Source organism: Haplochromis burtoni, unplaced genomic scaffold (genome assembly GCF_018398535.1).
Source record: "Haplochromis burtoni strain Fernald_Lab_line unplaced genomic scaffold, NCSU_Asbu1 Contig_134, whole genome shotgun sequence".
In the NCBI taxonomy this organism is placed as follows: Eukaryota; Metazoa; Chordata; class Actinopteri; order Cichliformes; family Cichlidae; genus Haplochromis; species Haplochromis burtoni.
Genome location: NW_024582495.1, coordinates 353,393 through 367,794, shown reverse-complemented (window position 1 = coordinate 367,794; position 14,402 = coordinate 353,393). Strand labels below are relative to the sequence as shown.

General features: G+C 43.4%; 1 protein-coding gene across 1 annotated transcript; it reads right to left on the bottom strand.

Annotated features, from left to right (window-relative positions):
* Positions 1–3,954: 3,954 nt before the first annotated feature.
* xkr5l (XK related 5-like) lies at positions 3,955–14,286 on the bottom strand. Its single transcript, XM_005930632.3, has 3 exons — positions 10,568–14,286; positions 8,240–8,439; positions 3,955–7,971 (listed from the first exon to the last, which is right to left on the bottom strand). Exons 1-3 carry the CDS (start codon positions 11,092–11,094, stop codon positions 7,010–7,012), a joined length of 1,689 nt encoding a protein of 562 aa, XP_005930694.1. The 5' UTR covers positions 11,095–14,286; the 3' UTR covers positions 3,955–7,009.
* Positions 14,287–14,402: the final 116 nt, after the last annotated feature.

Here is a 14,402-nt window from a genome sequence, read left to right as displayed (position 1 = left end):
TTTGTAAATTTTTGTAGTAAACTGTAAATTGTAAATATTGTAAAACTTTTCTTCTGTCATTTAATGGTCGGGCATTGTACAGCTACAAGCATTTCACCCCCATGTCATACTGTGTATGGTTGTGTGTGTGTGACAAATAAAATTTGAATTTGAATTTGAATTTGAATGTTGTTGGCTGGATTGAGAGATTCTATCGGCCATTTATGGACATGCGATTCCTAAAACATTCAGTCAAGCTGGTGTAATCTACAAATGTTGATAATGTACTTATTGACATTTATTTAGCAATTTTCCACTCTTATTGAGCATTCAAGCTCTATGAATGTTTTGGTGTTTTATCATAAAAGAAAGTCTGAAAATCAACAAGGAAGCAAACATTTTTTTCTAGATGTGTTATATTCAAGCAGCAGTCTCTGGAGCTGAAAGAAGCCAATGCAACAGTGTCAAAAAAAACTGCACTTCCTCTAGGGTTCAACTTGAGGCTGACTCCAAAAGTGAATCAGTCTCCAAAGACTGCCATCTTAAAATGTCCAACTTTATAGCATTAGCTATAGCAAAGCACGTTGACAGCCTTGCACAAAAACACTTTTGTTCTCTTTGGATCATTTTCCTATTGATAACAAGTGTACACTTATTTATAAGTCATCCACTTGAATGCTAGTACGGCCTAAAGTCCTGCTTTGATTAATAGGTGAACGAATGCCTCCCTTTGGGGTTTTTTTCAGGCACACCCAACTGGAAAGGATCCCAGGGTAAAGCCAGAACTCACTGGGGACATTACATATCTCATCTGGCCTGGGAATGACTCAAGATGTGTGGGTGAATGAATGATGACCCAGGTAACTGTAGCTGGGAGCTGTCTGCTAGGACTCACTTTTTAACTGGATCTCTCCTTTGTGTTTGAATTATTTAACAAACATTATGACTTCCTGTGTGGGCCGGACCATCTAAGAAGTTTGTGTTTCACTTCTGGTGAATAAAATCCAAGTATTTCATTATTCTTTTACTTAAATATTGTGTCTGCATTAGAGCGTGACCCAATACAGGATTTTTAAAGACTGATACTGATACCAGTGCTGATATTTTCTGATTTAACATATTATATATCTGTCGATATTTTTCCATCTAGATTCACAAAAATAAACAGATTTTTCTAACACATTGTTAAGAAATATACTCTAAAACACTTCTTCAGTAAAGACTCAGAGAAGAGAAACACACAGAACTTCTTGCTAGCAAGGGCAGCCTCCAGAAACTGAGACTCGCATTGAGAAACTGCCCCGGTGTGTGACCCCATAAACGACTTCCCTAAATCATCTAAACAAAAAGCACTTAGACTAGAACAGATATAGCTACATTAATCCTACCGTAAAACAATAAGACAAGGTACGACCTCTCCCATACTCCTAGGATGTGGGGGTGAAGCCAGAACACCCTGGAATGTCACAGACCTCCTAGGATGAGACATTCTTTCAATATGCCACCAACTATATACTTCTAAACACTAATGATTACATGCAGTATTCTACCATATGCAAACTTATATCATTAAAAGATTATACTGACTACTAAGTACAATTTTCTATTGACACACATGTTACGTGTAATTATTTATGAGTCCTTGCTAACCTAACCATTTTTTCATGCTTATCTAATTCAGGGTTGCAGGGGTGTCTATCCTAGCTGGATGACCCCTGGACAAGTTGACTGTCTGTTGCAGAGTTAATACAGAAAGACAATTCACCTAACCCCACTAACTGCAAGTTTTTTGGAGAAGGCTGGAGTACCCAGAGACAATGGGTGACATGGGGAAAACATGCAAAAGTCACAAAGAAAAGCCCCAGCCCGATAAGCCCCTTTTCCATTAGTACCTACTTGGATGGACTCGGCACAGATCGGTCATGTATCGCCACAGATCGCCACGACTCAACTCGGATCGACTGGTTTTTCATTACAATCCAGTACCACCTAGTGTGTGTGGTTGTCGTCATAGTAATGCTGCAGAGCATCCTGTGCCATAATTATTACGCGACATGAATGCTAGAACAAAGGTGGACGTTGATGCAAGAATATGCCTGCTGCTCGAGCTGTGGTTTTTGTTAGACTCGGGGGACCATGGCTTTGTTTTTTGTAGCCATTTCCCTTGTTCCCTCAAAAATGGCGGTTTTGATTTTTTTTTAGATCCTCTCAAGACTCATTGCTACTGATCAGCAAATCGGTGGCATGGAGTCTGATGATGTCACATTTTAGTACCTGCTCAGTATGCTTGGAACCCCAGCCAAGCAGGTACTAAACAGGCACCTGGTACCAGGTACTATGACTTAATTGAAAACCCCGAAAACTGTGGTGAACTGTGTCGAGTTGACCCAGGTACTAATAAAAAGGGGGCTGTAGTGGAGACAAACCCCGTTGCTGTGGGGAAATTGTTCATTTTAACACTTCATTTAAAACTGGTAACCATGTAATAATTTTGTTTTATTGTCACAAGTCGTGGATTACTCAGTTACACTCTGCCCAGATCAGCTGTTTCTTGTGTTTGTGGTGTTCTAAACATATGGCACCAAGTTGCACAGTGCCCTCTGGTGGACAAACTATTGAACATTAAAGCTTGTAACATGGTTGAAGGGTGTTTCTGCCATTTCTTCTTTACTTTTTAAATTTTAATTTATGATAGATCAGATATCAGTTGATCTTGTCATCGCTTTAGCGCTCCTCCTCCTCATTTTGTTCACACCCCAGATAGCTTTCCTCAGGATGTCGTTGACAGCTGTGAAAAAAATTCCTCGTCTTTGTATGGTTGCCTGTGATTTTACAGTTGTGACTCATTAGGAGAAATAAATGTTGAAGTGATATTTTCACACTATTGTTTGGCTTTTGAGAAAATTACAGCAGCACCTATTTAGCATTTGTGAACAAGTCAGTGGGAGCGTGAGACTGTAATTGTGAGATCAAAGACAGCTCGGCTGCTTGTTATCTCATTGTACTGCAGCAATCACAGTTAATGGGACGGTTAGCACAATATTTGCATTTTGGTTCCACACTTATAGTCTCGTAGTGAGTGTTTCTCCGAGACAGAAACTGAAGTGTGAAAGCTTTTCCATCTCCTGAGTGGGAGCAATCAATAGGTCCTTTCCTTCCTTCACCATTTAAGGGAATTACACTGCAAGCAGCGTGCCAAAGAGGGGGCAGATTGTGTTGTGCTGATGTTTGGAGATGTGGGTAGTACTGACAACTTCAGTACTGATAATCCACTGATCCCCTGCAGAGATGGGATTAAGACTCAATCTAATCAGAACAATCTGTCGATCTGCCTCTGAAGTATCTATCTACAGCTGTGGTCAGAAGTTTGCATACACTTATCATGGGCATGAATTTTGTGGTAATTTGGGGCTTTTGCTGATTTCTTTAAAGTGATTTTTCTTCAGAGTGGAATGGTTGTACAGCTTACATCTATAAGGACTTAAAAAAACAAGAATTGGGTGCACAGGTTTTCTCTAATCCAAACAGGCTTAAAAGTAAACATACAGGTTCAATTTATGCACTCACCTCCACTAACATTTGATCAAATATCTCTTAGAAAGTTGCAAATCGATCAATACTTTTTGTAACCTGCTTCTGCCATAAGTCTGGCTGAATAATTGACCTTTTTTCTTAGTAGAGTTCATTCAAACTACCGTGACATTGATGCCCGTGACAAGTGTATGTAAACTTCTCACCACCAACTGTAAGACTGAAGTATTAAATCAATGTAAAAAAAAAAAAAAAAGTCTTGAGTCTTGATAATATCAACCTCTATCAACATGCTGCAGGTTGAAACATGCACATGGATAGAATTTTATCTTTCATCATGTTTTGGTTGACTAAAATCAATGTTTGTTTGCCTACATCTAGCCTGTTGTTCCGACTCATTACAGTCATTCACCCTCTATCTATGCAAAAAGATAATAACAGATAGTCAGGTAAACACACTGCTCTTTATTTTAGCAACAACAACATCATGAAATCATCTCCACCTTCTTGTTCCATCTTTTTTTTCTTGCTCTGAACAGCAACAGTCTGGCATGACCAGCTTAAGGCTTTTAGATTCTAGCTTTTGTGTTTGAGGTACAGCCCCACCCAACTCCTGCCACAACAAACTCATTTTATGGTACATTGTGTGGTTGTTATTGATGGATTGAGTTAGCACCATAATCAAAGCCTCTCTGGCTTTTTTTTTCTTTGACTGCAGCAGGCGTGGTAAAGGTGCTCTGTGGTCTTTTTTTTTCTCTTTTGTTTCTGCCATCTGGGAAAAACCAGCTTAAAGGACGGTGTTTACAACAAAACTGTCATAGACACAGCTTCAAATTATTTAAATGGACACGGCAGGACTCTCCCACATACACCCATACACATGCTGGTATGTGAGCTTGCGCGCGCGCACACACACACACACACACACACACACACACACACACACACACACACACTAGCACACACAAAAGTCAGAAAATCTCTCCTGTGTGACTATTCTATAGAAAAACAACCCTGATAAAAGAAAGGAAGGTAAAACTTTATTTTATAAGTCCATTAATTAAAAATAATTTCCTCAAAAGATTCATGTAAAATGACTTTAATTCAGTGTAATTTGTCACTAATAGTTAAAAATGGACTGTGCTGAACAGTCCATTTGTAACAATTATTTCAATTCGGGTGGTGCTACTTTCAGCAGCTCCCTAATTCACGGGGTCGTGACAGGAGGTAGTGCTGCATGTTTGATTTGGCAGATTTTATATGCTGGATGCCCCGCAACCACAAGGGTCCGAACTGGAAAGCTTTAATTTGTTAGGTGAATTTGTAAACTGCTATTACACTGGGGTAAATTGTAATAAAAAAGGGCTCACTCATATCTGATATCTGGGCCAAGAGTTCCAGTTACATGCACTGATCACTGTTTTATGCAGGTGACTTTAAAATAAAAGCTTCTAAAAAGCTAAATCCTCTTCAGGTGATAGTTGACTGCAAACCCAGTCCTTCTTTCGGTCTCCACATGCACAGTTTACAAGAATGCATCCAAAACCTTCAGGAGGTCAACAAAACGTGTAAAGCTGTTGGCAATTTGTCTACAAATACAAAAACACTGTTTACAATAATTAGCGTAGAATGAATGAATTATATATACAAAAAAAACCTGTAAAAAACTGTAACGGGTGGACTGGAATTCACGTGGATGTAACTTTGAGCTTTACTCAAAAGAATAAAGTCCCTTTTTCAAATATCTGCCCCTTACAGACAAAAGAAGAACGACTCTGGATTTAAGTAACAAGTACAATATTTCCACAATTTACAAGGGTCCTGTGATTTTGCTTAGTTTTCTCCAAGCGCTCTCTTTCTTTCCTCTTTATATAAAAGTGAAGCTGAAGATTCTCAGCTGCCCACGAATGGCACCAAAAAGCTTTGTCATCACTTTCTGATTGTCGTCAGCAGAATTAATTCTTTGGGAGACTCTCGGCCAATAGGCTTTCACAACACAGCGCAAAAGGAGTCTGTTTTGTGAACAGAGGCAACAGTCTGTTTGCCTCTGTTCACATCTCTGCTACTGTAGCAGTGATTTCCTCAAACCAGACTATGTACCATGCACCAAACATGGCCTTTCTCATTTTCAAGGAACACAATAAACAGCCCTAGGAGGAACGCCAGCATTCAAATTTCCCAGATCCTAATAGGATTGTGCTCTAGAGTGATGTGTCAACACACACCCAATTAACAGGGGGTATGCCCCACACCCTATAAGACCCAAAAGATCTGCGAAGAGGAGTTAGACAAGTGATTTTAATGCTGTGCTTTAATATGTTCACTAAAATTTCTCTGGATGTTATTAATCTGCTTGTGCCAAACTACAAAACTAGTCCTAAAAAGCTTTTGAGGAAATTATTAGAAAATCACAGACTGGCAAAATAAAGGGCTACCAAAAGTACTACATGCCTGTAATATCAAAGCTATTCTGTTAGGAGTCTGCAGCTATTTTTTAAACACTGTTCAGACAACAAAATATGAATACAGTACAAATACAGACAGTGCTGTCCCTCTGCAACAACTTCTTCATTTTACAGTATTTTACATGTAAATTATTATCTGTCCTGTTTTGTTTTTGTTGTGGAAGGTGGATGCAGTATGAAAATACAGCTGTTGAGTCCTGTAAAATGCAGTGTTCAGTACATACACATTCTGGAGGAAGGTGCATCTTGTTATAATAGTGATGGCATGTCCCCAAAATAACAGATTGCTTGTAAACACGCACATAGCTTACCTTAAAAACAAAAAACAAATATAGTGTCACAGGAATGATGACAATCCCACTAACAGCATGAAAATGCTCAAAGCCTTGTCACAAATAATCACATTTTCAACTGTTTTTACATTCAACTCAAATGTTGCTTTTGATGTGCCCTTCGGATTAGAAACAGCATTTTCAGAGACTCCTTCAACATGAGTGAATAGCTATGGAAAATTGTGATTCGGGAGACCACTACCTGTGCTGCGTGTACATAAGATGGTGTTTAAAAATGCAGTGCGAGTCTACCTACTCACTCGGTGATGTTTGAGTTTTAGCTGCCATAAATAATCATGCATGTTGAAGGCTTGTCTCTGTTGTCGACCACCTGACGAGGATTTGCTGAAGCACCTTCGCCGAGGAGGACTTTCTGCCTCTGACTGATAACAGCTCCACTTCTCTGCCTGCCTGTGATCCTCTCTACCTTCCATATCTTTCTGTAACACATCCTGACCTGAGAAATGATACAGAAACCAAAATATGCACCGTCACCAGACAATATCGCAGAATCTTGCCCCATGTAGAAAGTAAACACGCAACACTCCATCCCCTGATGTGGCTGTTTGTGGCCAGAACAGAGAGCCGTTAAGTAAGTGTGGAGCTAAAACTGACCACTCAGTGAGAGTCATCCTCCTGCCATTTTTATTTAAGGCAGGATGTCCACACAGGAACAAGCTGAGTCACAGCACCATCGGCGCATTACACGGTGGTTTCGTACTCCATCACTTCTTTGGGAGTGCTCAGGCAGCGGTACTGAATCCTCGGTGTAACGGGGGCAGCACTCTCGAGCACCAGGATGGTTTTACGCAGCCGACGGTCGATGAAGTGAGCGTCCCAGGCGGGGTACTTCTTCCTGGGCAGGTCTATCCGGATGACGGGGCCCTCTGTCCTGGGTGTGAGATGAGGCACTGGGGTCTGAGCTCCCCGAGGTGGCCGCACCTTAAACACATCCCCATCTATCCCCGGCTCTCTGTCTGACCCTTTAGTTCTCTGAAGGGTCCTGGGAGGGCTGCTTACCAGGTCAGGAGGGAGGCTGGAGGCTGGCGAGGCCAGAGCCTCCACGGGCACCTCCTTCTCCACTATGTAACTACACCCTGAAACTGCACCGTCAGGGTGCAGCAGGCAGTAATACACAAACATGAAGAAGGTGCCCAGAGCGTAGCTGCTGGCCACCACGCACACCATCATGACAGCGTATAAGTCTAAGGTACTCTGGCGCTCGCCAGTGCTGCGGTACAGGTACCAGAAGGTGGTGAGCGCCACATTCTCAACAAACACAGTGAGACTGTAGATGAGCATCCTGCAGCAGGTGCGCCCCTCTCTGACGCTGAACCAGCAGAAGATATAGACAATACCCACCATCATGTTATAGATGATTTCCTCCCATTTGGACATGCAGAAGTCCGTTTCGCCTTGAATGATCCAAAATGTCATGATGCACCAGTGGGCCACGATGAAGATGCCAAAGTAAAGCTGGAACACGGAGGCAAAGAGGGCAAACGCCAGTGTGCGAGCTCCGATGGTAAATAAGTGCCACAGAATCTGAACTATCACTGCATTGTAGGTCATGGGTAGCTTATCGTCTCGGGAGTCCCTCAGGACTTTCTGGTAGGAGGAGATCATCCAGGCGAGGGATATCAGTGAGGCAGAAGCTGAAAGCCCTGGGGAGAGAGCGGAGAAGAGGGAGGAAGAGAGACAGAGATTTGGCAAGAGGAGTAAGATGGGATGGAAATGGCTGTGAGTTAACTGTCTCACCATGTAGCACAGAAAGAAAATGCACTTCCCTCATCTCAGTGGGAGCCTGATTGAGGCGAGCTCAAGTGACTCATCGCTCACAGCGTGCGTACAGTGTGGGCTGCAGACTCATGACTGACTGATGTGATCATGTGCATGATGGCTGTGGTGATTGGTCGTTTTGGGGGCACTTACCCTGGAGGGGCAGCACCTGATTGGCCCGGATCATGATGGTGAGCTGCAGCACGAGCTGAGGGGCGCTCTTCAGAAAGGACTCCAGAAGACGAAGCATGCTGATATCAGCGCTCTCAAACATCATGCGCCAATAGTAGTGACGCCGCTCTGGGTCTCCGTGCCAGCGGCTCTGCACGCCCAAATACAAGGCGTGGACATACCTGAGTATCAGAGGCAGATATATTTCAGAAACTTTCAGCGGTGCATTAGTTTTTGTGAGATGGAAAAGGGAGATTAGGCTTTAATGCTGTGCTTCAAAAACTTTTGGACATCAAACACAGACTCTCAGAAGTCATAACTCATTATTCCAAACTCTGGGAGCCGTCAGTACTTCTTGCCAGAAAGCTGGTTACTTGCCCCACTGGGATTTAGATTAAACTGAAACTGAACTAAGCAGCTCTGTGGTTATAATTTTAGTACAGACATCAGAGGGGGGAATGTGTGAAGCTTGTCTCCAGTCTCTCTTCAAATAAAATAAGTCCAAGGAGTTCAGAAAAAGTAAAATACGAGGAGCTGCGGAGAGAAAACCTTCAAGGCTGAAGGTTAGAAGGGAGAAAAGAGCTCGCTGCAAATCCTTTGTTGAATTCTTGAGCTTTTGCTGACATGTAGTCCCACCTCCATTCGTTCTGCAGTGACCTTGTATAGGTACCAAACAGGATGCTGCAGAAAAGCACACATATTTCTGCACAAATGTGTTTGCACTATGCAAATATACAGAGTGTAAACGATTATCGCTACAGAGCATCTACATGTTGGAAAATCACCGGTGGTTGTCACGGAGGACTGATGCTATAATCGCCTCAGTAATTGCCTCGGGGAGAAGGGTCAGAGAAGCCCTATGTCAACAAGCCCACTGAACCACAGGGGAGATTGTGTAACCCTTTTTTTGTTCTGGTCCCTGCTACACAAAGCGTGCCTTGGGATGGAACAGACTGGGAAAATAGAGCATATGTGCAATAACGAGGGTCAAAGACTCAGCCACACAAGAGGACGCACACACACACACACACAAACAGTGTCATCGCACGCCCTGTGTGTGACACGAGCCCGTATCACATCTCAAACGCACTGACATTCAATTCTGGTAGCCGGCCCAAATTGATCCCGGTTCACCTGACTAATTGTGTATCAGTGACGGCTCATTCCTGAGTTAACAGCTGAGGGTAAAACACACAGCGGTAATCCTCTTAATGTGCAGACACGCTGCTCTGAGAGCAGCAGCAGCAGAACGGCAGTGAACGGGGCACGCACCACAGCTTTAATGGCATTACCGGTAATTCTGTGCCGCCACAATGTTTTAATGTGATCCAGGACACGCTCTCTCACACTAGTCTCCAGGAGGAAATAAGGAATCAATATATGTTATTACCCATAGGGCTGTCTAAAGAGGCAGGAAGAGCGAGAGCGAGAGAGGACAGAGATTATGCAGGCCTACGGATAAATCAAACAACTGATTTGCATCTTTCTTTCTACAACAGCCCGACATGTCTGCAAAACACAACTTGTCTTTGAATGTAATTTTGTCTAACCGTCCACCTACTACAGTTTAGATGAATGGCTCCTCCTGGCTGGCAGCAGTTCAAACCTGTCAAAGCCTATCAGGGCACTCCAAGCTTGAGCACCGACTCACTATCACTGCTTGAGTAGCTGACCTACAGACCTACTGCCATCTATTTGAGAACAATGCCAAAGTGTACACCAGTTTGTTTTTAGCGCCCAGTAATTAAACATGTTTGGGTATGAACATGGCTCGAAGGGAAAAAACTGTTGGGAGGTTTGAGAATATGGATTTTGCAAACATAAGAGCCAGAGCCTCAAGGTAGGAACCAAAAATACACAAAACAGTGATAGAGAGGCAAGTATCACTGTAAATGTGAAGCAACTCTCCTGACATTTATGGCTATTATCCTTCTTCTTGAGCAGTCAGGCTCCTTCCTCCTACTGAACAGACAAGAGGATTTTTCTTCCTTCTTGTTTTCCTCCCATTTTACTTCATTTGAAGGCGATTGGTGTGGATGAGTTGGTGATTTTCAGACAGATGATTGACCTAGAAGCCAGCCAGGGGGTTGGGGGAGTGGAAGGGTGGAGTCTAATTCTGCCTTTCCATGCTCGTGAAAGATGTCAAACAATACAAAAAGATATTCTGGCATTTTGGGCGCAGTCCTCCTGAATGATTAGGTTTCATTACTACAGGGAGTGATGCTGTGCTTTGAAAGACCCCCCCCCACACACAGCCACAATGTGTAGTCTCCCCTCGGCTCAGATCACGCTTTGAGTATTCTGACTTACCTCCAGACCTGTGCCAGCTGAAAGATGTGAATGAGAGCCTGGAAGAGCCAGACGAAGACTCTGCAGCACCCCCGGGCTCCTCCCCCGGTGCCCGGCCCTGGCAGCACCCCGGCCGCGGCAGAGCGGCCAGCGCCCCGCTCGCCGCTGTCCTTGGTGCTGATGTCGCGCTCCGACGCTGCCACCACGGCGGCCGCGGCAGTGCCGCTTTCCACGGTTTCCGAGAAATCGTAGGCGAACCATCGGAAGCTCAACACTTGCACGACCACGGACGGGACTATCACAAAGACCAGAGTCAGTACAAACTGCGGGTAGTACTTCCTTAGGTAGTAGTCCGCGGCCAGCCACAGGTCTGAGGCCCCGTCCGCGAAGAACACCAGAAGGGCGCACAGCGTCCAGCAGCAGTCCGAGAGGGTATAGCGCTGCTCGTCGGGACGGCGCTGGGGAGGCCGCGGGTCCGACCTGGAGGGGCACTCGGGTGGGATTGCGTTTCGGAGAGAGACGGGTGCACCGTCAGATTTCGCGGCCATATTTGTTGTAGGGAAGCGAGTAAGGGATGGGAAAATGATGGAAGGGGGGGAGGGGGGTCGCCCAGCCTGTCGGTCTGTAGACTATGAATGCGTGTGGGAGAGAGGGAGGGAGGGGAAAGGAGTCAGGGAGGAGGGCCAGAGTAGGAGAGAGAGAGGGACAGAGGGGGGGAATCATTGCCGCTCCTCAATCATCGGAGATCATATAGGAAAATGAGATTTTAAGCGGTCTGAGCGGAGATTTCTCTCCATCAAAGGGAGCTGAGCTGTTCGGTTACAGCGGGTAGCCTACTTTGGGTTTGTCCGTCCACAAATCTAGTAATTTATTAAAAGACAGAAGTGGGAGAACTACAGAAATAGTTTACTCGACACAAAGTAAAAACAATAAAGCTGAAGAATAAATATTACAAATAAAAGTTTCACATTTTAAAACTGTAAAACTGTAATCTGTAACATTATAAATTACTAACACATCATAGTAGCTTAATGTTTCCTAACCAGGGTCCCCTAGAAGCTCAAAGAGGTCTCATAGCATTCACAAAAAGAATACGGAGTCCGCCTTAATTTTTTTAAACATTGCTTATATGTGTGTGTAAAGTGCATTAACTGTATACAAATGATGGTCCTGGGTCTAAGAAGCTAAGGGAGTGCAGAAGTGCCTTTAACCTGCATTCCTTTAAATGGCCAGCAGGGGGCTTCTGCTTCCAAAAACACTCCAGTTAAATAGAAGTCTGTGAGTTTTCTGTTGAGTTTATGTTCTCAATCGCTGCTTTCAAGTCATATTTAATGCAAAGTGAGGTTTATTTTGCAAACTATGGTTATTTTTAGAGTCAAAAAGGGTGATAAAGCAGAGAAGCTGGCAGAGTATCTTGTGCGGTGTCCCTGGGGTTCTTAGATCCACTCTCAACAGGTCTACTTTCAGAACACCTAAATGGTGAGGACATAAACACTTCACTGACGGCTACATTCACCCTTTTATAAACAGTCTGAACTAAAAATGAATGGCTCAAACTTACCCAGTGTAAATGGTGCGGGAAATAATTATTTGATCCCTTACTGAATTTGTACAGTAGTGGCCAAAGGTTTTGAGAATGACACAAATATTGGTTTTCAAAAAGTTTGCTGCTTGAGTGTTTTTATATCTTTGTGTCAGTTGTTTCTGCAATGTTTTGAAGTAGAATTACAAGCACTATATAAGTTTTAAAGGCTTTCATCGATATGTTTATGCAAAGAGTCAATATTTATAGTGTTGGCCCTTCTTTTCCAAGACCTCTGCAGTTTGCCCTGGCATGCTTTCAATCAACTTCTGAGCCAAATCCTGACCGATGGCAACCCATTCTTTCATAATCAATGCTTTGAGTTTGCCAGAATGTTTTGTTCCCCGAGCCACTTAATTATCACTTTGGTCTTATGGCACGGTGCTCCATTATGCTGGATAAGGCATTGTTCTTCACCAAACTGCTTTTGGATGGTTAGATGTTCCTGTTAGAGGATGTTTTGGTTCCATTCTTTATTCAGGGCTGTGTTCTTTGGCCAAATTGTGAGTGAGCTAACTCCCTTGGACGAGAAGCAGCCCCACACATGAATGGTCTCTGGATGCTTTACTGTTGGCATGAGACAGGACTGATGGTGGTGCTCACCTTTTCCTCTCCAGATAATCCTTTTTCCAGATGCCCCAAACAATCAGAAAGGGGCTTCATCAGATAAAATGACTTTACGCCAGTCCTCAGCAGTCCACTTCCTGCACTTTTTGCAGAATATCAATCTGTCCTGACATTTTATTTGCGAGGAGTGGCTTCTTTGCGGCCCTTCTTGACACCAGGCCATCTTCCTAAAGTCTTTGTCTCACTGTGCATGCAGATGCACTCACACCTGCCTGCTACGTTTCCTGAGCAAGGTCTGCACTGGTGGCACTCACGCAGCCCAATCATCTTTAGGAGACAGTCCTGGTGCTTGTTGGACTTCAATTTCAACTGAACTTCAATTTCGGTGCAGTCTTAGTAGCAAAACCATCCTTGCCCGTGAAGCCTTTTTTATGCAATTCAATGATGGCTGTGTTTCTTTGCAGGTAACCAAGGTTAACAGGAAGAACAATGATTTCAAACATCAGCCTCCTTTCATCACCTTCAGTCTGGTATTCTAAACCGGTCAGCATGACATAATGATCTCCACCTGAGTTAACGACAAGATTATTGAAATGATCTCAGCCAGTTTTTTGGGGATTTAGTTCACTGTCAAGGCAAAGACGGACTTCGCAATTCATCTGATCACTCTTTATAACACTCTGGAGTATTTGCAAATTGCTATCATGAAATTGGAAGCAGCAAACTTTGTGAAAACAAATATTTGTGTCATTCTTAAAACTTTTGGCAACAACTGTAAGTTTGCTCACATACCAAGAAATGAACAGTCTCTAATTTTTATGGAGAGAAACAGAAAATCAACCGAAATGAACCCATGTTCAATGTGTAAGTTTGCCATTGAACATGTAAACGATTCAGAGGCTTGACCTCTAGGATTTTCTCCTGGAGAACTGCTGCTCACTGGATAGTTTTTCAGACCATCTCTTTAAACACTGGAGATGTTTGTGTGGGAAAGTACTGGATCAGCAGTTTTTGAAATACTCGGCCCAGCGCATCTGGCACCAACAACCATGCCGCATTCATTTAGACATGTGGATGTGCTCACATCTACATGCCTAAGTGGATTGGGTTGCTGATTGGCTGATTAGATATTTGTTAACGAGCTGCTGCAAAGGGTACGTAAGAACTGGCCTGTGAATGCATCATGGTGGTCATGTACTGTTTTTGTTACTTAATTATTAAAGCCACCACCCCAAGGTGGAGCAGCTGAGTTCTATCTGCTCATCATCTTAATCAGTCTCGATTCTGCTTTTTGCTGCCTTCAATTCATACCCTGTCTTTCTGTACGAGTTCCTCTTTCTCTGCAGCTTCCTCTCAGCTCAGACCTCCTCTGGTGACTCAGTCTGAGGCCGTCATTTCTGCTGACAGGAAACACTCAAGTTACTCTTTTAGCTCTCTGGGAGATATCGATCTTCACACTGCTCTATTCGTGACCCAGAAAACCAGAACTTAACGAAACGCACTGTCAACTCATGCTGCTGTGGATAAAACATATTTGTTCATATAATGTGACTTTGATCAAATCAATTATTTTAAAAAGCGATTTCATAATCAATTTTCCACAGCTCATTTGGGTCCAGAGGGCAGCAGTATACGCAGATGTGTCCAAACTTCACTCCCAATCTTTTTGTTAAACACCAAAAACATGCTAAAAGGACAAAAACCAAG